The following is a 15,327-nucleotide window of genomic DNA, read 5'->3' on the forward strand; positions in this document are numbered from 1 at the left end:
TATTTGCTTTCTGTAGGACCATTTGAAAGAATAAACATAAAGACACTTGGCCCCTAAATATTCAAGCACATGCTTCCTAACTAAAGAGATAGTCTCTTACTTAACCATAAGACTTAATATATTTTAAATATAAAAATGACTGTAACGGAAATATCTTCTTATAATAATCTATGGGTCAATATCCATCTTTTAATCAATGCAAGATGTAAATACAGAATAAAACAGTATGACTATTTCCTTACCTTAAAAGCATATTTGCGATTAATGTGATCCTCAGAGGTAAGCATAGCTATCTGAAAACTAGGTAACAGTATGCTTCCCAGGATACCCTCTTCTTTCTCATCTAAGAGATAATTGAACATCTGATTAGAATTTTAAATGTTCTCCTGAAGCAGAATACATTTTCTCAAAATTTATTTTTACCAAATCAAAAGGTTCTTATATACAAATGAACTGTATTCATCTACTATTTAGGTATAAGGGAAAATATTAAATAGCAGAAGTATATACACCTCTTTACTTTTAATAAGCTTCTTTATCCCAAGCGAATCAGAAATCGGTCCCACATGTCAGAAAAATGTCAGTTAGAGATAAAAACAGCATACATTTGTTTGACATACATATTGCATTCTACAAAGCCCTTTGATATGTAATTCACTGAACATGTATTAATATATAAGTAACGACAGAGAAGCTTTATAAGATTAATCCACCCACACTTCTGGTAGGATTTAAACCTCCAAGCATTTTATGCCCAGACAAATGCATGGCTCACTTGCTCACATCCTTCAGTTTTGGCTCACACAGCTCATCATGAGCTCATGAGGTCTTCCTTGACTACTGTATTTTAAAGTGCTTCCCTTCCTAACCCATCCCAGAGTCCAGCTCTCCTCTCTCTCTGGAACTTTACCACCACCTATACTCAATACCTCTGACGCACTATTTGTCTTACTTATTTACTGATCATCTTTCTCTCCCCACTAGAATGTAAACTCCATGAAGACATTTTGAACAATAGTAGAATATGCTCAAAAAAACTGAATAAATACGTATTTCAAACTATGCTATAAAAATTATATGCCTTCTAAAACATAACTTTAAAGGCTTGCCTTTACCAGTCACTCTGATACACAATAAAGTTATGGGAATAAATTACACGCCTATAAGGCAAGCACATAAAATATACCTAGGAAAGTGACAAAATATTAATCATGGCATAGTATAGATTCACATTATTAACTTGCTGCTTGGGGGCAGAGATGTTTATGAAACTTAAAATATAGAGTTCATTGCTAGAGACCCATAAGACAAATTAATTAAGCTGTGCTGATGAACTCACCAATGAGAAAAACCATAAATGAGAAATAATTCTTTTTATTATGCTTGCCATGAGAGATTTTATTTATTTTCCCCTGATTTCTAGAACATACGGTGAAACTTTCAAAAGAAAAAGTGTTGCATTAAGTAGAGGTTATTTATACAGCTTTCTCATAACAATGGAAAAAAAATTTTACTTTTACTATTCTGTGCTCACTCAGGTATAGTTCACTAATACAAGAAAGAATGAATAGAAGTGCAGATTTAGTCAAAAAGGTAAAAAACCAAGGTAGAAAGCAGCCTCTAATTAGCGAATATGACAATTTAAAAGAACGAATCACATTTTAATTTTAAATCACACTTTTTCTTTATATAAAGCATACACTCAGAACAGCTCATGAAGTCTTTATTAAAAATCATTTTTATCAAATAATACATTCTCTTATGTCACATAATTGGAAAAAGTGGCAAGTTGTTTCAGAGTATGCAGAGGCAGAACGGCATAGGGTGACTTCACTGGATTATCATGGATTGTTTCCCAGCCGGACACTAAGTAACTATGAGATCTTGGGCAAGTTATTATTGATGCTGGGTATCTCAGTTTCATCAACGATAAAACTGAGGAAAATAGGACTTACCCCAAAAGACTGTTGTGAGGTTTACATATGTTAATAGATAAAAAGAACTCAATAATGCACACAGCCCACAGTAAGTGCTCAATAAACACTGCCATTATTATATAAGATTAAAAGGACTGCATATAAAATCTTCATCTTCTGTCAGATGACCATTCAAAGAGTTCTTCACTAGATTCCTCAAATCTTCCTAATCATGGCATTCTTCTGTTTATGTCTCTCTCAAGCCCGACCGAAGTAAACTGTCTTACTTTCTATCAGCCAGAGGGCTTCATACACTGCCAAGCAAAAGGCAGGTACTGAGTAATGTTTGTAGAAAGACATGAAAGGTCAGCCGGGCCTTTTCTAGACTGCACGACAGCCAAACTTCCCCCTCTTCAGCGAATGTGTGAGTTCTGTAAGGAGAGGGGTTTATATCGTTCATTTGTGCATCCTACTCCCTAACAAGGTGGTGCATCAAAAGAGCTCACTGCTCCCTACCATATCACTCTAAGCCATCATCGTTTCTATACAATAACTCCTAACTAGTCTCTGCTTCCTTCCTTTCGCTTTATAATCCATTCTCCAATAGCAGCTTGAGTGAGCTTTTCAAAACATAATCCAAAGCATAGCACTCTTATGCTTAAAAACATCCAATTGTTTCCTTATGGCATTTATAGTAGAATCCAGACTCCAACAGATTTTTACACGGGTGTGATCGCCATTTCTCCCCCGTCCTTCCAGCCTCCAGCTTGGTACACTGGTTTCTTCCTGCTCCTTCAACATTCCAGATACTTCCTCACTTTAGAGCCTTTGTACTATTGCTCCCTCTGCCTGGACCACTCTGCTCACTCTAGCTCCTCCTTGTCATTTAGATCTTGTTCAGAGTGCAGATCCAAAGAGACTTTTCCCCATCTTTCACATTATGTCCATCTTTCATATTATGACCTTAGTTTCCTAAAAGCATGTATCATGGTCTTGTTTATTTGCTGTCTCCCTGACCTCTCTAGAATGTAAGCTTCATGGGAGCTTCCTCTCATGGCTGTTTCGACACACCTGGAATGAAGCAGGTCCTGCTCAACTGTTGAATGGATTAAGTCCCAGGGTAATTTTTGTCAACAGACTGACTATAGAATAGAGCAATCTAAGCGCTCTATCACAGCTGGGTCACGAATACGCCTGCTTTATTGCAAAGAACAGTGGGAATGGGGGCTCGCATCTGGTATCGGCTTCTAACCTACTGTAAAAAACAGCAAATCACTTTCTCTCTGTCTTATTCTCCATATCTGTAAAACACAGACTGATTTGTCTAAAATTCTGACAGCAGACTCTGTATGTCGGTCTACTAGATGCTTTGAGAGATACAGAGGAAACAAATGGGACTGTTGTGCTCAGCGTCGAAGAGGAGATCTGGGTGGGGGCAAAAACTTGTGGTTAAGAGAAGTGCCTGGGTGCAAATCCTAGTCCCGACACTTGCTAGTTGTGAGATCTCAGGCAAGCAATTTGACCTCACTGTCCCTTAGTTTCCTCTTGTGTGAATGGGCATAATAAGATTTCCCCCCTTAACAGGTGGCCATAAAGAAGAGATAAAATAGATCACCAATGTTACGTGCTTGGCATATAGTAAATGCTCAAAAAAAAAAAGCACGCTATTATGATCATCTCACTAAAATCTGATAGTTTTAATTTAAAATAAGACATTTTCTGTTGATAAAATAGTAAAGTATACATCATATACTTTTTTCCAGCCATCTGAAGGGCAGAAGTGAGCTAAATGACATTTCTTTCCTTTCTGTACTTTCTTCTTTTTTTAGATTCCTCCTGTTTGGAGAACCATACTAAAATTAATAAATATATCGAACGTAAAATGAGTATGGTTAATAATACGGAATCTCATACTCAACATGGCTTCTGAACTCACCTTTACCCTTTTCAAATTACGTTAAAAATTCTTCTATTTTAATAAAAATGATGAGCAGCACCTTTCCATAAGCAATAATAATAGCAAATTATAAGGAATTCAATGCTCTTTTTGCTAAAAATTAAAATTAAGAAATTTTTGTATGAGAAATAGTAACAAATATTTTCTTATTTCATTTAAAGCTCTAAATAGTCCATAAATATACTGTGAAAGAGAGGAAAGTGCAAATTATAAGCTTAGGAATAATGCCTGAGTTATAACTCGCGACTTTCTGAAAGAGTGGGAAAACCTTTAAGGAAAATTGTAGAGTAAGCTTGGCACTTAACTAAAGATAATACCACAATTACAGCCTGACCAACAACTCTATGACAAAATGAAATTTTATAGGTTTGGTTAATTCTGACTCAGCAGTACTTCTCAACCACAGTTTGCAGTGGGGAGGAAAAAAGATGAATCCAATTCTAGTAATTTCAAATTTTGAAGATTAATATGCATTATCTTGCTTTGATAGATGACCACAAAATTCTGCCACACTTTTTTGTGTAATCACAAAGTAAATTTTAAAACTGCTAACCAGTTCTAAAATCCTGTTACAAATTATCAATTATGTGTTGACAATCTATCTAATTCTTTAGTGACTGTTTCCAACCAGACTTTAAAGTAGGGAAGAGAAGTAACTGTCTAGATTCACTATTTTAAACTTTTTTTTTTCTTCTCCCCAAAGCCCCCCAGTACATGGTTGTATACTCTAACTGTGAGTGCCTCTGGTTGTGCTGTGTGGGACGCCGTCTCAGCATGGCCTGGTGAGCGGTGCCACGTCTGTGCTCAGGATCCGAACTGACAAAACCCCGGGCCACTGAAGCAGAGTGCACAGACTCAACCTCTTGGCCACGGGGCCGGCCCCCAGATTCACTATTTTATATGACAGGTGAAGTAGATTTCTATGGAGAGCACAGCCTATGTACACCTTTCATCGTTAGGTACCAACTTTATAGTATTTAACAGATCCTTGCATAAGAACAGAGACTTACCTGGACTTTGACTTAACATTGTATTATCAATAACTTCCTAACCAGAAAATGTAAAAAAATTTTTAAAAAGGGAGTTTATGATAGCCATATAGGAGAAATGAAGACTGCTACTCCATACCTAAGACAATACTTATATTTCCTTTCCACCAACATTAACAGCCTGGTATGTATCCTTTCCACAACTTTCTCCATGTTTCATGGAGGTCACTGTTATTTATTAAAAAAATGAGGGGTAGGAGGGGATCATAACAAATACATTTCTTTGAAATTCTTTTTTACTTGCCAATACATCATAGTCGTCTCTGATATTCTGAAATCATTTGCTGAGGAGAATTGGGCATTCAGTGGACCCACAGTTAGATCTGACAAAGCTGACACCTAAGAAGAATCTCATCAAACTAATGATTTTTATCCAGCAGGCACTGAATTCAAGGACAACATTCTAGAGTGAAGAGTCACATGCTCTTCACTCAAAACAAATCAGATTAACACAATCAGATTACAGAAATTGGACCAGAACTCAGACTAATCAGCTTGAAGCGCCATATTGTCTTCTGTCATACCTCAATCACACAGTATTGTGTCACTGAAGAAAAGATTTTCTTGATACTATTTGTTGATAAAATAGCAAAAAAAAAAACTATAATGTTTTTTCTTTAAAAAAGTAAATGACATTTAATATGTATTCTATATGTTACATAGATAATTATAAAATCATACAATAAGACAGTTTACGGTAAACTCACCTCTGTAATAAAAGAGGCAAAGGTCAGAAAGCACGAACCAGCGTTTCTTCCACAGCTTCATGCCAGTACTGTCCTGCATTAAATCAGCACAGTAAAGGATTTTTCTTTTCATTTCAGAAAATTAAAACTCATTTCTCGTGCAAGTATTTAAAATAAGCTTTCAAAACAAGGTGTGTTTGACATATGCTACATGGAAAGCTAACTAAAAAAGCCAACTGAAATTTTGAGTTCGTTTTCTAGAGACTTATGTTAAGATATTCCCAAGTATACTGGTCTCTGAAGACTAGTGGCATGTGAAAGGAATACTGTTGAAGCAATCTGATTTGGTTTCACATTTGTAAGCAATTTGAAATTTACTCTTCTGAACCCATATCTGCCGGCATGAGGATAATGTAAATATAGCAGGGTAGACATTCTGGTAAACCAGAGTTAATAAATATGTTAATCTTCAACAAGAAAATAAACGTGAACTGAAATTATTCCAAAAGTAATGTGATTTAAAATGATTTTTGCTAAAGGAAACTTAGCATACAAATACATTTCATAAACACTCTCTTCTTGTTACATATACAGCTTAGGTTTTGCTCATCCTGCAGAAAATAGTGCCTATTTGGCAGCTCTTTCTAAGTAATTTAGCTCATGAAAACACCAAGCTCAAATAAAACTATAATTTTAATAAAAATTACCTTCCTACATGCAATAAAGCAAAACTGGAAGAGAAAATGAAACAGAGACAACAACAACAAAAATAAAGCAAAAAAGAGGCCAGTTTGGATGTGCACTGATTAATATTTCTTATTTCTAGTTATGGCCATCATCTAATAATTACTTTAGAACTGAAGAAATTATACGAGTAAAAATCTCTCAAAGTAAAAGATTTGTCTTTAAAATCGTCAGCTACGCGAAGGATGAAAAAAATTAAATGGTATATGGTACGTTTAATTTCCTAATTCTTCCTTTAGTACAGATAATTTTTAAAAGTTTAGATTTTTAAAATAATGTCTGTAAGTCATACACTTATGACAAAATAAACACCCATGGTAGAGAAACTGGTAACACTTTCGCAATACTAAATTAATCAAGGGATCAAGAAACAAGAACAAGAATCATTTTAAATGAGTCCCATCTCCTCTATTAAGCTCAATATCACACTGAACTATTTGGATTTATTAGAAAGACCAGTTAAAAAAATCTTTTAGCTTGGATAAGTTTAAACGTCACATAGTTGAAATATAGTAAATGATCTTTAAATAAAAAGTAACAGTTGGTATCCAAGTTACATACTCAATCAACTCAGTAAGAAACTGGCAAAACTAATTTGCTTGAATGAGTGGGAAGTCTCCGGATTTTAAGATGGTCCTCCTTCCAATACATTAGCTGCCATCCAATTTTCAGATGGAACGACTAATGAATGTTTCATAACAAATTCATTATGAATTTTAATGAATATAATTATTAGGTCATCTGAAAGCAATTAGCAATATTTGACAGAACAAAGTAACACCATCAATGAACTCTTATTTAACCTGCTCTGTATCATCTGTACACATGTAGAATCAGAAAGACAGAACAAAGACGGATAAAGGTCTTGAATGCCGAGTGTATCATCTCGGTTACCTGGTGGTCACCTATCTGAAACTCAGCTGCAAACCAGAGAGTAAAAAAGAAAACAACAGCCTCAAAGTAGTCAAAATAGCTGTCATAAAGTCCAATGTACACACACCCTTACTAATTTCAAAATTAATGACAAGTTTCCAGGAACACTACATTATCAGGTTTCTAGACAAGAGAACATAAACCCCAACTTATCAGGGTGTTTAAGAGTGAACTATGCTTGAGCAAACAGACAGACAAGAACAGAAAAAGAAAAAACAGTACAAGCACTTAAGAGAGCTGTCTTGAGAGTAGAGAAGCAAAAATCAGAAAAATCTCAAATTATGATCAGATTTCTCTATAAACCAAAGCAGAGAAATGTATAATTGTTACATTTCTCTAGTGGTTTTTATATAAATAGAAAAATGAAGAACATCTCTGTATTTTTGTTCCATTTAAAAAATATATTCTGCCTGGATAATTTTAGCATGTTACTTCTAACATTTTCATACAGCATATATTTAATTTCAAATCCAGAAACACTTAGACAAACACGCGCATAAGCTCTGTTCTAAGTAACATCCATTCCCTTTCTTTCTTCACTGTTCCTTTAACTTTCTTCAGTGGTAACAGGAAATGAAAGAATCTGGATGACTACTCTCCAGTTCCTTCTCCATTTTATATAATTGTCTAAGGGATATTCAGTCGAAAATGTCCCTTTTGATTCTGTGCTTTTTCCACATCAAATAGGCAAAAGAAAAAAATACCTGTTTATAAAGCCAACCTCGTCTGACCACAGGTGCGTTAGGATTCCTTTTAATTGAATTTGATCTCTTTCCAAAATTGTGAACTTTTTTGGAAGCCCGTGAAGTCTAAACGGAAAGAAGCACAACATAAAATTGGCATTAATGCGTGGATATTTGAGTTCATTTTTCATCTTCATAATTTTAATCTCTTCAGGTTTCTCTGAAACTTGCAGGGCTTAATCTTTTCAGATGAATCACTGCGATCCTGCTTTTGCTGGCATAGTTGTTTCAAGTCTAAGAATTCTGGACAAAGACTTTTCCCCCCAGGATATTACAAAAGGATCACAAGTTTCACCATCTCTCCTTTAAAATCTGCACATACAATTTTTAAAAAGGCACAGCGAGTGCGTGGCTGTTATTTTGTTCTACCTGCTATATAAACGGAATGACTGCTGAGTAAAATGACTAAAACATCTTTAAGAATAAACCAAATGACAGAACTTTTGCTTTCTATCTGCATTTAATAGTGTGGTTTCAATTAAAGAAAATTAACAGCATCAAGTCACGAGAAAAATACTCAGATATAAAATAGAAACAAACATATCACATAAGTCAAAACAAGAGGGGAAGGATCTGCTTAATGTCACATGTTTGCTGCTTTATGGACAACTCTGAACTTGAATGACACCAAACAGATGGTGTTTACTATATTCTTGCAAGTACACATAAGGATACACAATCTTCAAAAATACTGCTATGTTTAGCATGAGAACTTATTTTGGCAAGAATAGTAGTAGTAATCAACAAACATAAAAACAAGCTGAATTTGAATTTCTCTATGAAGGTAAGTAACATCAAATTCTCTCTTATTTTTCAGCTTATCTAGAATCTTTTGAAATCTAGCATTTTTTACAAGAATTTTGTTTTGTGAACCTTATATTTGTACATATAGAATTTCTAAGGCCCAATATCAACTGTATTTTGTTAAAGCACGTTTTTTTAAAAATAAATTTTAATTTACTTTTGAACAGATAATGGTTAAATGTGCTATAAAACTCAAATGCTACAAAAAAAATACAAGGACCCGTCTACTTTTTCACCTCTGGGCTCCAGCACCCAACAACACCCACCCACAACCCTAGCTAGCAACCAATATCATTGTGTGCATGTGTGTGTCTATCCATCTAAAATAATTGTTTTCATAGTTATGGAAGATCTTTTTTTCCTCAAGTGACTGCCTAGATAATACCCACTCTTCTGTCCCACTACTTCTTGGAGTTCACCACCTAAAGAGAATGCCTATTTACCCAGCTCTTGGCAACATACTGTGCTATACAACTTTTTAACCTTTGCAAATCAGATAAGTAAAAATGGCGTCCTTTTCTGGTTTTAATTAGCATTTTTCATATTATGAATGTGTCTGGGAAACTTTTTCATTTACTTGAGAGTAATTTCCATTTTCTTTTCTGGGAAGTGATTTTACAAAATTCGCCCATTTAAAAACTGGACTGTAAGCCTTTGTCTTAGTGATCCATAGCACTTCTTTAATTAAAAAGGAATTATTCTTTCATTGTTATATGAATTGCACATATTATGCAAGCACGGTAATTTCCTGTGGTTGAATTTCTCATTATTTTCCATTTTGACTTTTGAGTTTTATGTCATATTTAGAAAGCCCGTCTACATTCTGAGTTTGTTTGTCTTTGTAAATCTTCCATTGTTCTGTGTAGTGCTTTTATAGTTTTGTTTTTAACACTTCAACACCTGATTCATCTGGAAAATTTTTGGTGAAAAGTGTGAGGCACAGATCCAAATTTCTTTCCAGACAAAGAATAGGGGGACCTCAAACCAGCTATCATATTTCTAGATTTTCATTAAAATATATTGATGAAGCATTATAATACTCAGTCATCCATTAGCATTTTATGTTATACAAGAATTAGAAATTATTCACATTATTTGAAAATTTACACTTAGTTGTAATATTCTACAAAATTTCACTTAAAAACCTTAACAATAGGTACTTAAAATAGATAATTGTCTATTATCCCTTTCTTTACAGTAACCATAATTTACCATTACAATTATTTTACCACTATAAAATATATAATTATTTTTTAAATAAATAAAAGATTACTCTCTTATTATCCTTTGATTCTCTCACTATCCATTAATTTAAGAACTGAGTAGTAACTTTGAGACAATTACAGTGTTATGATTTAAAGTGCAAGAAGCATTAACTATAAGTTTTAGAGACACACAAACCTAAGATCATTAATTAAACAATTAACATTTTCATTTCTGATTATAAAGAAAAACCATTCACTTCTTCTTCCATATGGCTATGGCACTTTTCATATAATGGACTCTCAACACGACCTCAGAGTCGCTATTACTGGCATGGGGATTCCCTTTAGCAGTAAGGGATTTTACATTTATTTTTAAATAGCGTAAGTCTGCTCTATCCAGGCATACTTAATAGTCAGAAAATGGGATTTATAGGCCATTATATTAATATCCACTTTTTAAACTTAACTTGATTCAATAAACTGCCATTCTCTCACACAAACATCCACTATATTGGTAAAATTATTCCAAATCTGAACTCTACAATATTTTAAAAAATGTAAGCCATTAAATTATTAAAATATCTTACTACTTTATATTCCAAGTCATTGCTTCTTATGTCAATTACCTTGAATGTAATCAGGTTCACGTAATAATAAAAATGAAGTGATTATTCTATAATTCTAAAGTCCACTAAGTAACAGTAATAGACATTAATATATATAGACTACTAATTATACCAGTTATCAATAATTAACAGTCAGCAAAGTAACTTACTCTGCCTACAGGGCTCATTGGATGCACTGAATAATCTGAAGAAATGTTGTAGTTAGAGGCTTCATTTATCATACTTATAGGTCGTTCCTTCTTTTCTTCAGACGTCATGGTTGCAACGGTCCTGAAAATATACTATGTCAGAACGCTAGAACTTGCTGTGTATATGAACTGCTTTACAATAAAGCTTCTCTAGAGTTAATGATGCTGGTGCCCTACTTTTTCAAAACAGATGGATACCAGTTAGAGCTTAATAAGCTCTGGACTGAGAGCTTAATATTTACAATTACTTTCAAAATAACTAAGACTTCTCTTAGGCACAACGTATGTTGATACGATGTCTATTTTAATAAGCATTACTATAGATATTCCACTTGGTCATCTAACTGGAAAATTAAAATTTTAATTACAAGAGTAGCTATTCTAACATTGAAAACAACAATGATATCAGTAACAAATTTTTGTGAACAGATTTATAGTATAAAAAATATTTTCACACATATTTCATTCGAAGCTTATAAAAATCATGAGAAACAGTAATTACCATAATCTCTGATTTAAGGATGAGAAAACTGAGCTCAAATTAGTTTAACAATTCCACCAAGTTTATAGTTTCTCTGACCCTACACCCTGGGATCTTGAGCTTACTATTTCTCTTTGAACTATTGTAAAAAACAGCTTCTGAAATTATATTCCTCATGAAAAAAATAAGTCATGTTTCCATACCACACATAGTATAAACAGATGGCATTCCATTATTATACTGGACTGCAATGTTCAGCTAAGAAAATTGTTAAATTGTACCGTAACAAACATGGACAACGGCAATCTCAATGCTAAGCCCATCTGAAGGGAGGCATTCCACGAAACTCTTTACTTACTGTTCATTCACTACAAAAATACAATTGTCCTGTGATGGCTGTCCTGTGACAGGATGTTTACAGGTCACTTTCCTTTCATTATGGCTGAAAGAAAAGAGAAAGAGAAAATATATGTACTTCTATCATCACAAATGTTTGTCTAATAATCTGGTAGTGAAATAGCCATTTCTTCATTGTAACATTAAAGTTAGTAAATAAAGGAGATGAAATGCAAACCCCCAGGTGTTGAAATTTCTAAACGCATCTTCGATACTCTCTACTGTGTGTACATGGATGTGTAAATGCTACCTACGGTTTTATAACACAGCTAAATTCACCCCCTAAGTCTGACCTCAATTCTTCCTTCTCACTATTTCATAAACAAATCAATTTGGCTCCACAACCATTGTATTTTATATTCGATAAGTGGGTCACAAAAAATAAGTATGAGTATCTACCTACCTCCATTATTTTGTATCCCAATTTAGGCCCATGAGAGACCCAATGCCAAATTCATATACGGAAAAAAATCTAACAGTACTACTACATGGGCACCAGCACATTAAAAAATAGCCAGCACCACTGAAGAGCAATAATTTATGGTGTTTTTATTTTACAAAAGAATCTTTATACAAATAAAGTAATAGGACTGATCAAGAAAGTATGCTATAGAAAAACAGAATCTGAAGGAGAAAACAAAAATCAAGTGAAACGTACAAAACAACAGAAACAAAGAAAAATATAGTTATGTTTGCTGGAAAAAAAATTGCTTTGAATTAAAGGATGACTCTTTTTTTGAGAATAAGACCTTTGCTTAATACTATTCTTTCTAGGTCGAGTGATAAGATTAGGTCTCCAACTATCTTCTTGAAATAAGAAGAGAAAAGAATCCCAAACTATTTATTTGTCTAAGCCAAAAATATTAGATTCCCAAAATAACATGTAATATACATTGATATTTTAAATAATAAACATTATCAGTTGTAAATTAATTATTTTTTTCCTATTGGGTTACATACCATAAAGCAACCCATAATGAGGATCTATCATTGGTGTACCTTACCTTAGAAAATGCACTTTCATTATGGAAATTTTCAAGCTGTTGTATTTAATATTGCCCTGTTAATCTTAAAACATTATTACACGTGCTCTGCAATGTGGGAAGTCTATACCTACAGGTCACACACTTTCTAGCAAACTTTAGATACTCAAGGTCTCCTTCCAAATCCGAACTCCTTAATATTTTTATTGGTAACTAAGTACTCAAAACTTTATCCATTCAATAAAACTAAAACCATATAAAAGAAAAGGTACAGATACAGTTTTTACAAAACTACATAATGACTATTGTGACAGTAGAATATAACAGAGGGAACATGATGTGTTTCTATTATTCCTTTAGCGAACTGGTCTACTAAGCACACAGGACGACCAAATTATCAGATTTTTGAGGTGGTTTTGTCTTTACACCAACACATTGAATAGGTGTTACCAGATTTGGTGGGTTTAGATATTTATTTGGTGTGGTATTTTCACTACATAAATAGTATGCAAGTGAGCTTTTTTACCTGCTGATTTTAAAAAGTACGATAGTAGAAACCGAAGGTCTCAAGGGCTATGAGTTTATGTAATAAACAATAAATTGATACTGGATTAACTAAGAAAGTATAGCCTCTGGAGATAAGTGGAAAAGCCTGAAGTACCCAAAGGTGATGAATACTACAAATGTGTCAAAGCATGTAAATTCTGATGTTTTAACATATTAAAACACTGTGGGGAGAATGGGAGTAAAGTAACCTGTGATAGGGACCAGACATCTTAATAATGAAAAATGGAGGACAGCATCTTTTTCTTTGGGAAGGAGCATTAGAAAGCTAGAGCTGGTTGAGTAGTAGATAGAACAGAAATACACAAATTCTTTTTATAAAAATCAATATTGCAAAAGAGAAAACAAGCAAGCCCCAATATACTGCATTATTTCCCTGTGCTATGTCATTTTGTTTGGGAGGACTACAGTAGACTCTAGTCCTAATATTCCAGAAGCTCTAAATCATACAACATGGCTCTGTAATGGTTACTGGGCTGACTACCTGGACCTTCCGAACACTAAATAGATCTGAGTGCCCATCACACAAGGACGCAGGGCAATGGAGATATTTAAATAATGAATGATTCAAGTGGAGGCCAAACGCTCTTTTCTCCAAAAGTGGATGCTATTTCAATTGAACTGACATTTTTGTCGTCCAAGTATTTTTAAGATCACAACGTCTTAAAGTAAAACTACTAAAAATCTTAGTATTCCATCTTAGTTAAGAGACCAGTAAACTGAACCCAAAATGAAATATGAATATATTTATGTACTTTTACTTCTTCAAAGTATCCAATGTGTTTTATTTAATGTTATGATATTAAATTGACATAAAAATTCATATAAAATCTATAAGGACTCTCTAGCACAAAAGTCTTTCGCTATGTTTTTAAAGAAAGAAATAACTGCATAGGCCTAATTATAACATAAATAAACAAAGAAGTCCTCTCAAATGTTTATTCATTTGTTCTGACTTAGACAATGCCCCTAAAATCTGGCTCTTTGTTACTAATTAAAAAAAAAAAAAATATGTGCATTTTCTAAAACGTTAAATTGCAAAATCTGTAATGATGTGTTTTAAATTGTAATCACTCAAGCTCCAGACCAGCAACCATGAAGGCTCTGCAGTAAATTAGTCACTCAAGATTACTAGAGGTTTCTATAAAAATTCAAATTCAGAAGATTGAGATTTTATAGACAAGTAGAATAAAAAACCCCGTCATCTCCTATAAAACAACCTACTTATCAAACAGAAAAAGCAGAGTAATGTTTTCTAATCATCAAAAATGAATTAAAATAAATTAAAAGCATGACTAACATATCAATTCCAGCCTTAACTGTTTAAACATGCTAATTTTCCACTATTTGATAGGACTTGTCAGTCTTCACTGCTCTAAATACATATATGCTTTAAATATATTTTTAAATTTCAGAATCCTTCCTCCTTACGTTGGCATTTACACTTCGTTTTTATACTAATGTTGCATTTTTAAGTACTGTAATGGTAAAGGATAAACATCATTTCTAAATCACTCACAGAAATTGAAAATATGAGTTAAATAAATACTGAGCGCCAATCAACAAAAGCAATGTAAATGAAATCCAAATGAGTCTTAAAAAAAATTTCCACAAAGCCATCTCTGTTAATGTATAGAATTCTTTCAAAAACATAATACATTAATTCTTTAATACATATAGCAACTAGGCCCTCTGGGAGGGGCTGGTGCACTGGTAAGTACCAAGTCATGACCACTGACCTCGGCACAAAGGAGTGAGTGCTCAGGACCGCAGGGCAGGGCAGGGAAGACAATGACTCCCCGCCTTTCTTCAACTCTACCAAAGTTTGTCCCCTGCGTTATTTACAAAGCTTATGTTTTCATCTACCCTTGCCATCATTTTTGTAGTCCACAATTTAAAAAATTCTTTTGAAGGGCTCCAAAATTCAGATCAAGAGTACTACCACTTTTGCTATAACGCTTGTGTAGAAGCGTGTTCCACTGCAATTCATATATTAGGGGACAATTTGAGCATCACATGAGATCTGTATTTGTTTATGCATGATCTTTTCTG

General features: G+C 33.7%; 1 protein-coding gene across 9 annotated transcripts in view; it reads right to left on the bottom strand.

Annotated features, from left to right (window-relative positions):
* The window catches only part of PLEKHA5 (pleckstrin homology domain containing A5), a 229,012-nt gene that overhangs the window by 80,702 nt on the left and 132,983 nt on the right, over window positions 1-15,327 (bottom strand). For all 9 annotated transcript variants that reach the window (XM_046670036.1, XM_046670026.1, XM_046670009.1 and 6 more), the window contains 5 exons: window positions 11,691-11,774; window positions 10,813-10,933; window positions 7,990-8,094; window positions 5,630-5,702; window positions 243-343 (listed from right to left, as the gene is read on the bottom strand). In XM_046670036.1, coding sequence (XP_046525992.1) covers window positions 243-343; window positions 5,630-5,702; window positions 7,990-8,094; window positions 10,813-10,920 — 387 coding nt within the window. In that variant the 5' untranslated portion in view covers window positions 10,921-10,933; window positions 11,691-11,774. The remainder of the gene's footprint in view (window positions 1-242; window positions 344-5,629; window positions 5,703-7,989; window positions 8,095-10,812; window positions 10,934-11,690; window positions 11,775-15,327) is intronic.

Source organism: Equus quagga, chromosome 1 (genome assembly GCF_021613505.1).
Source record: "Equus quagga isolate Etosha38 chromosome 1, UCLA_HA_Equagga_1.0, whole genome shotgun sequence".
In the NCBI taxonomy this organism is placed as follows: domain Eukaryota; kingdom Metazoa; phylum Chordata; class Mammalia; order Perissodactyla; family Equidae; genus Equus; species Equus quagga.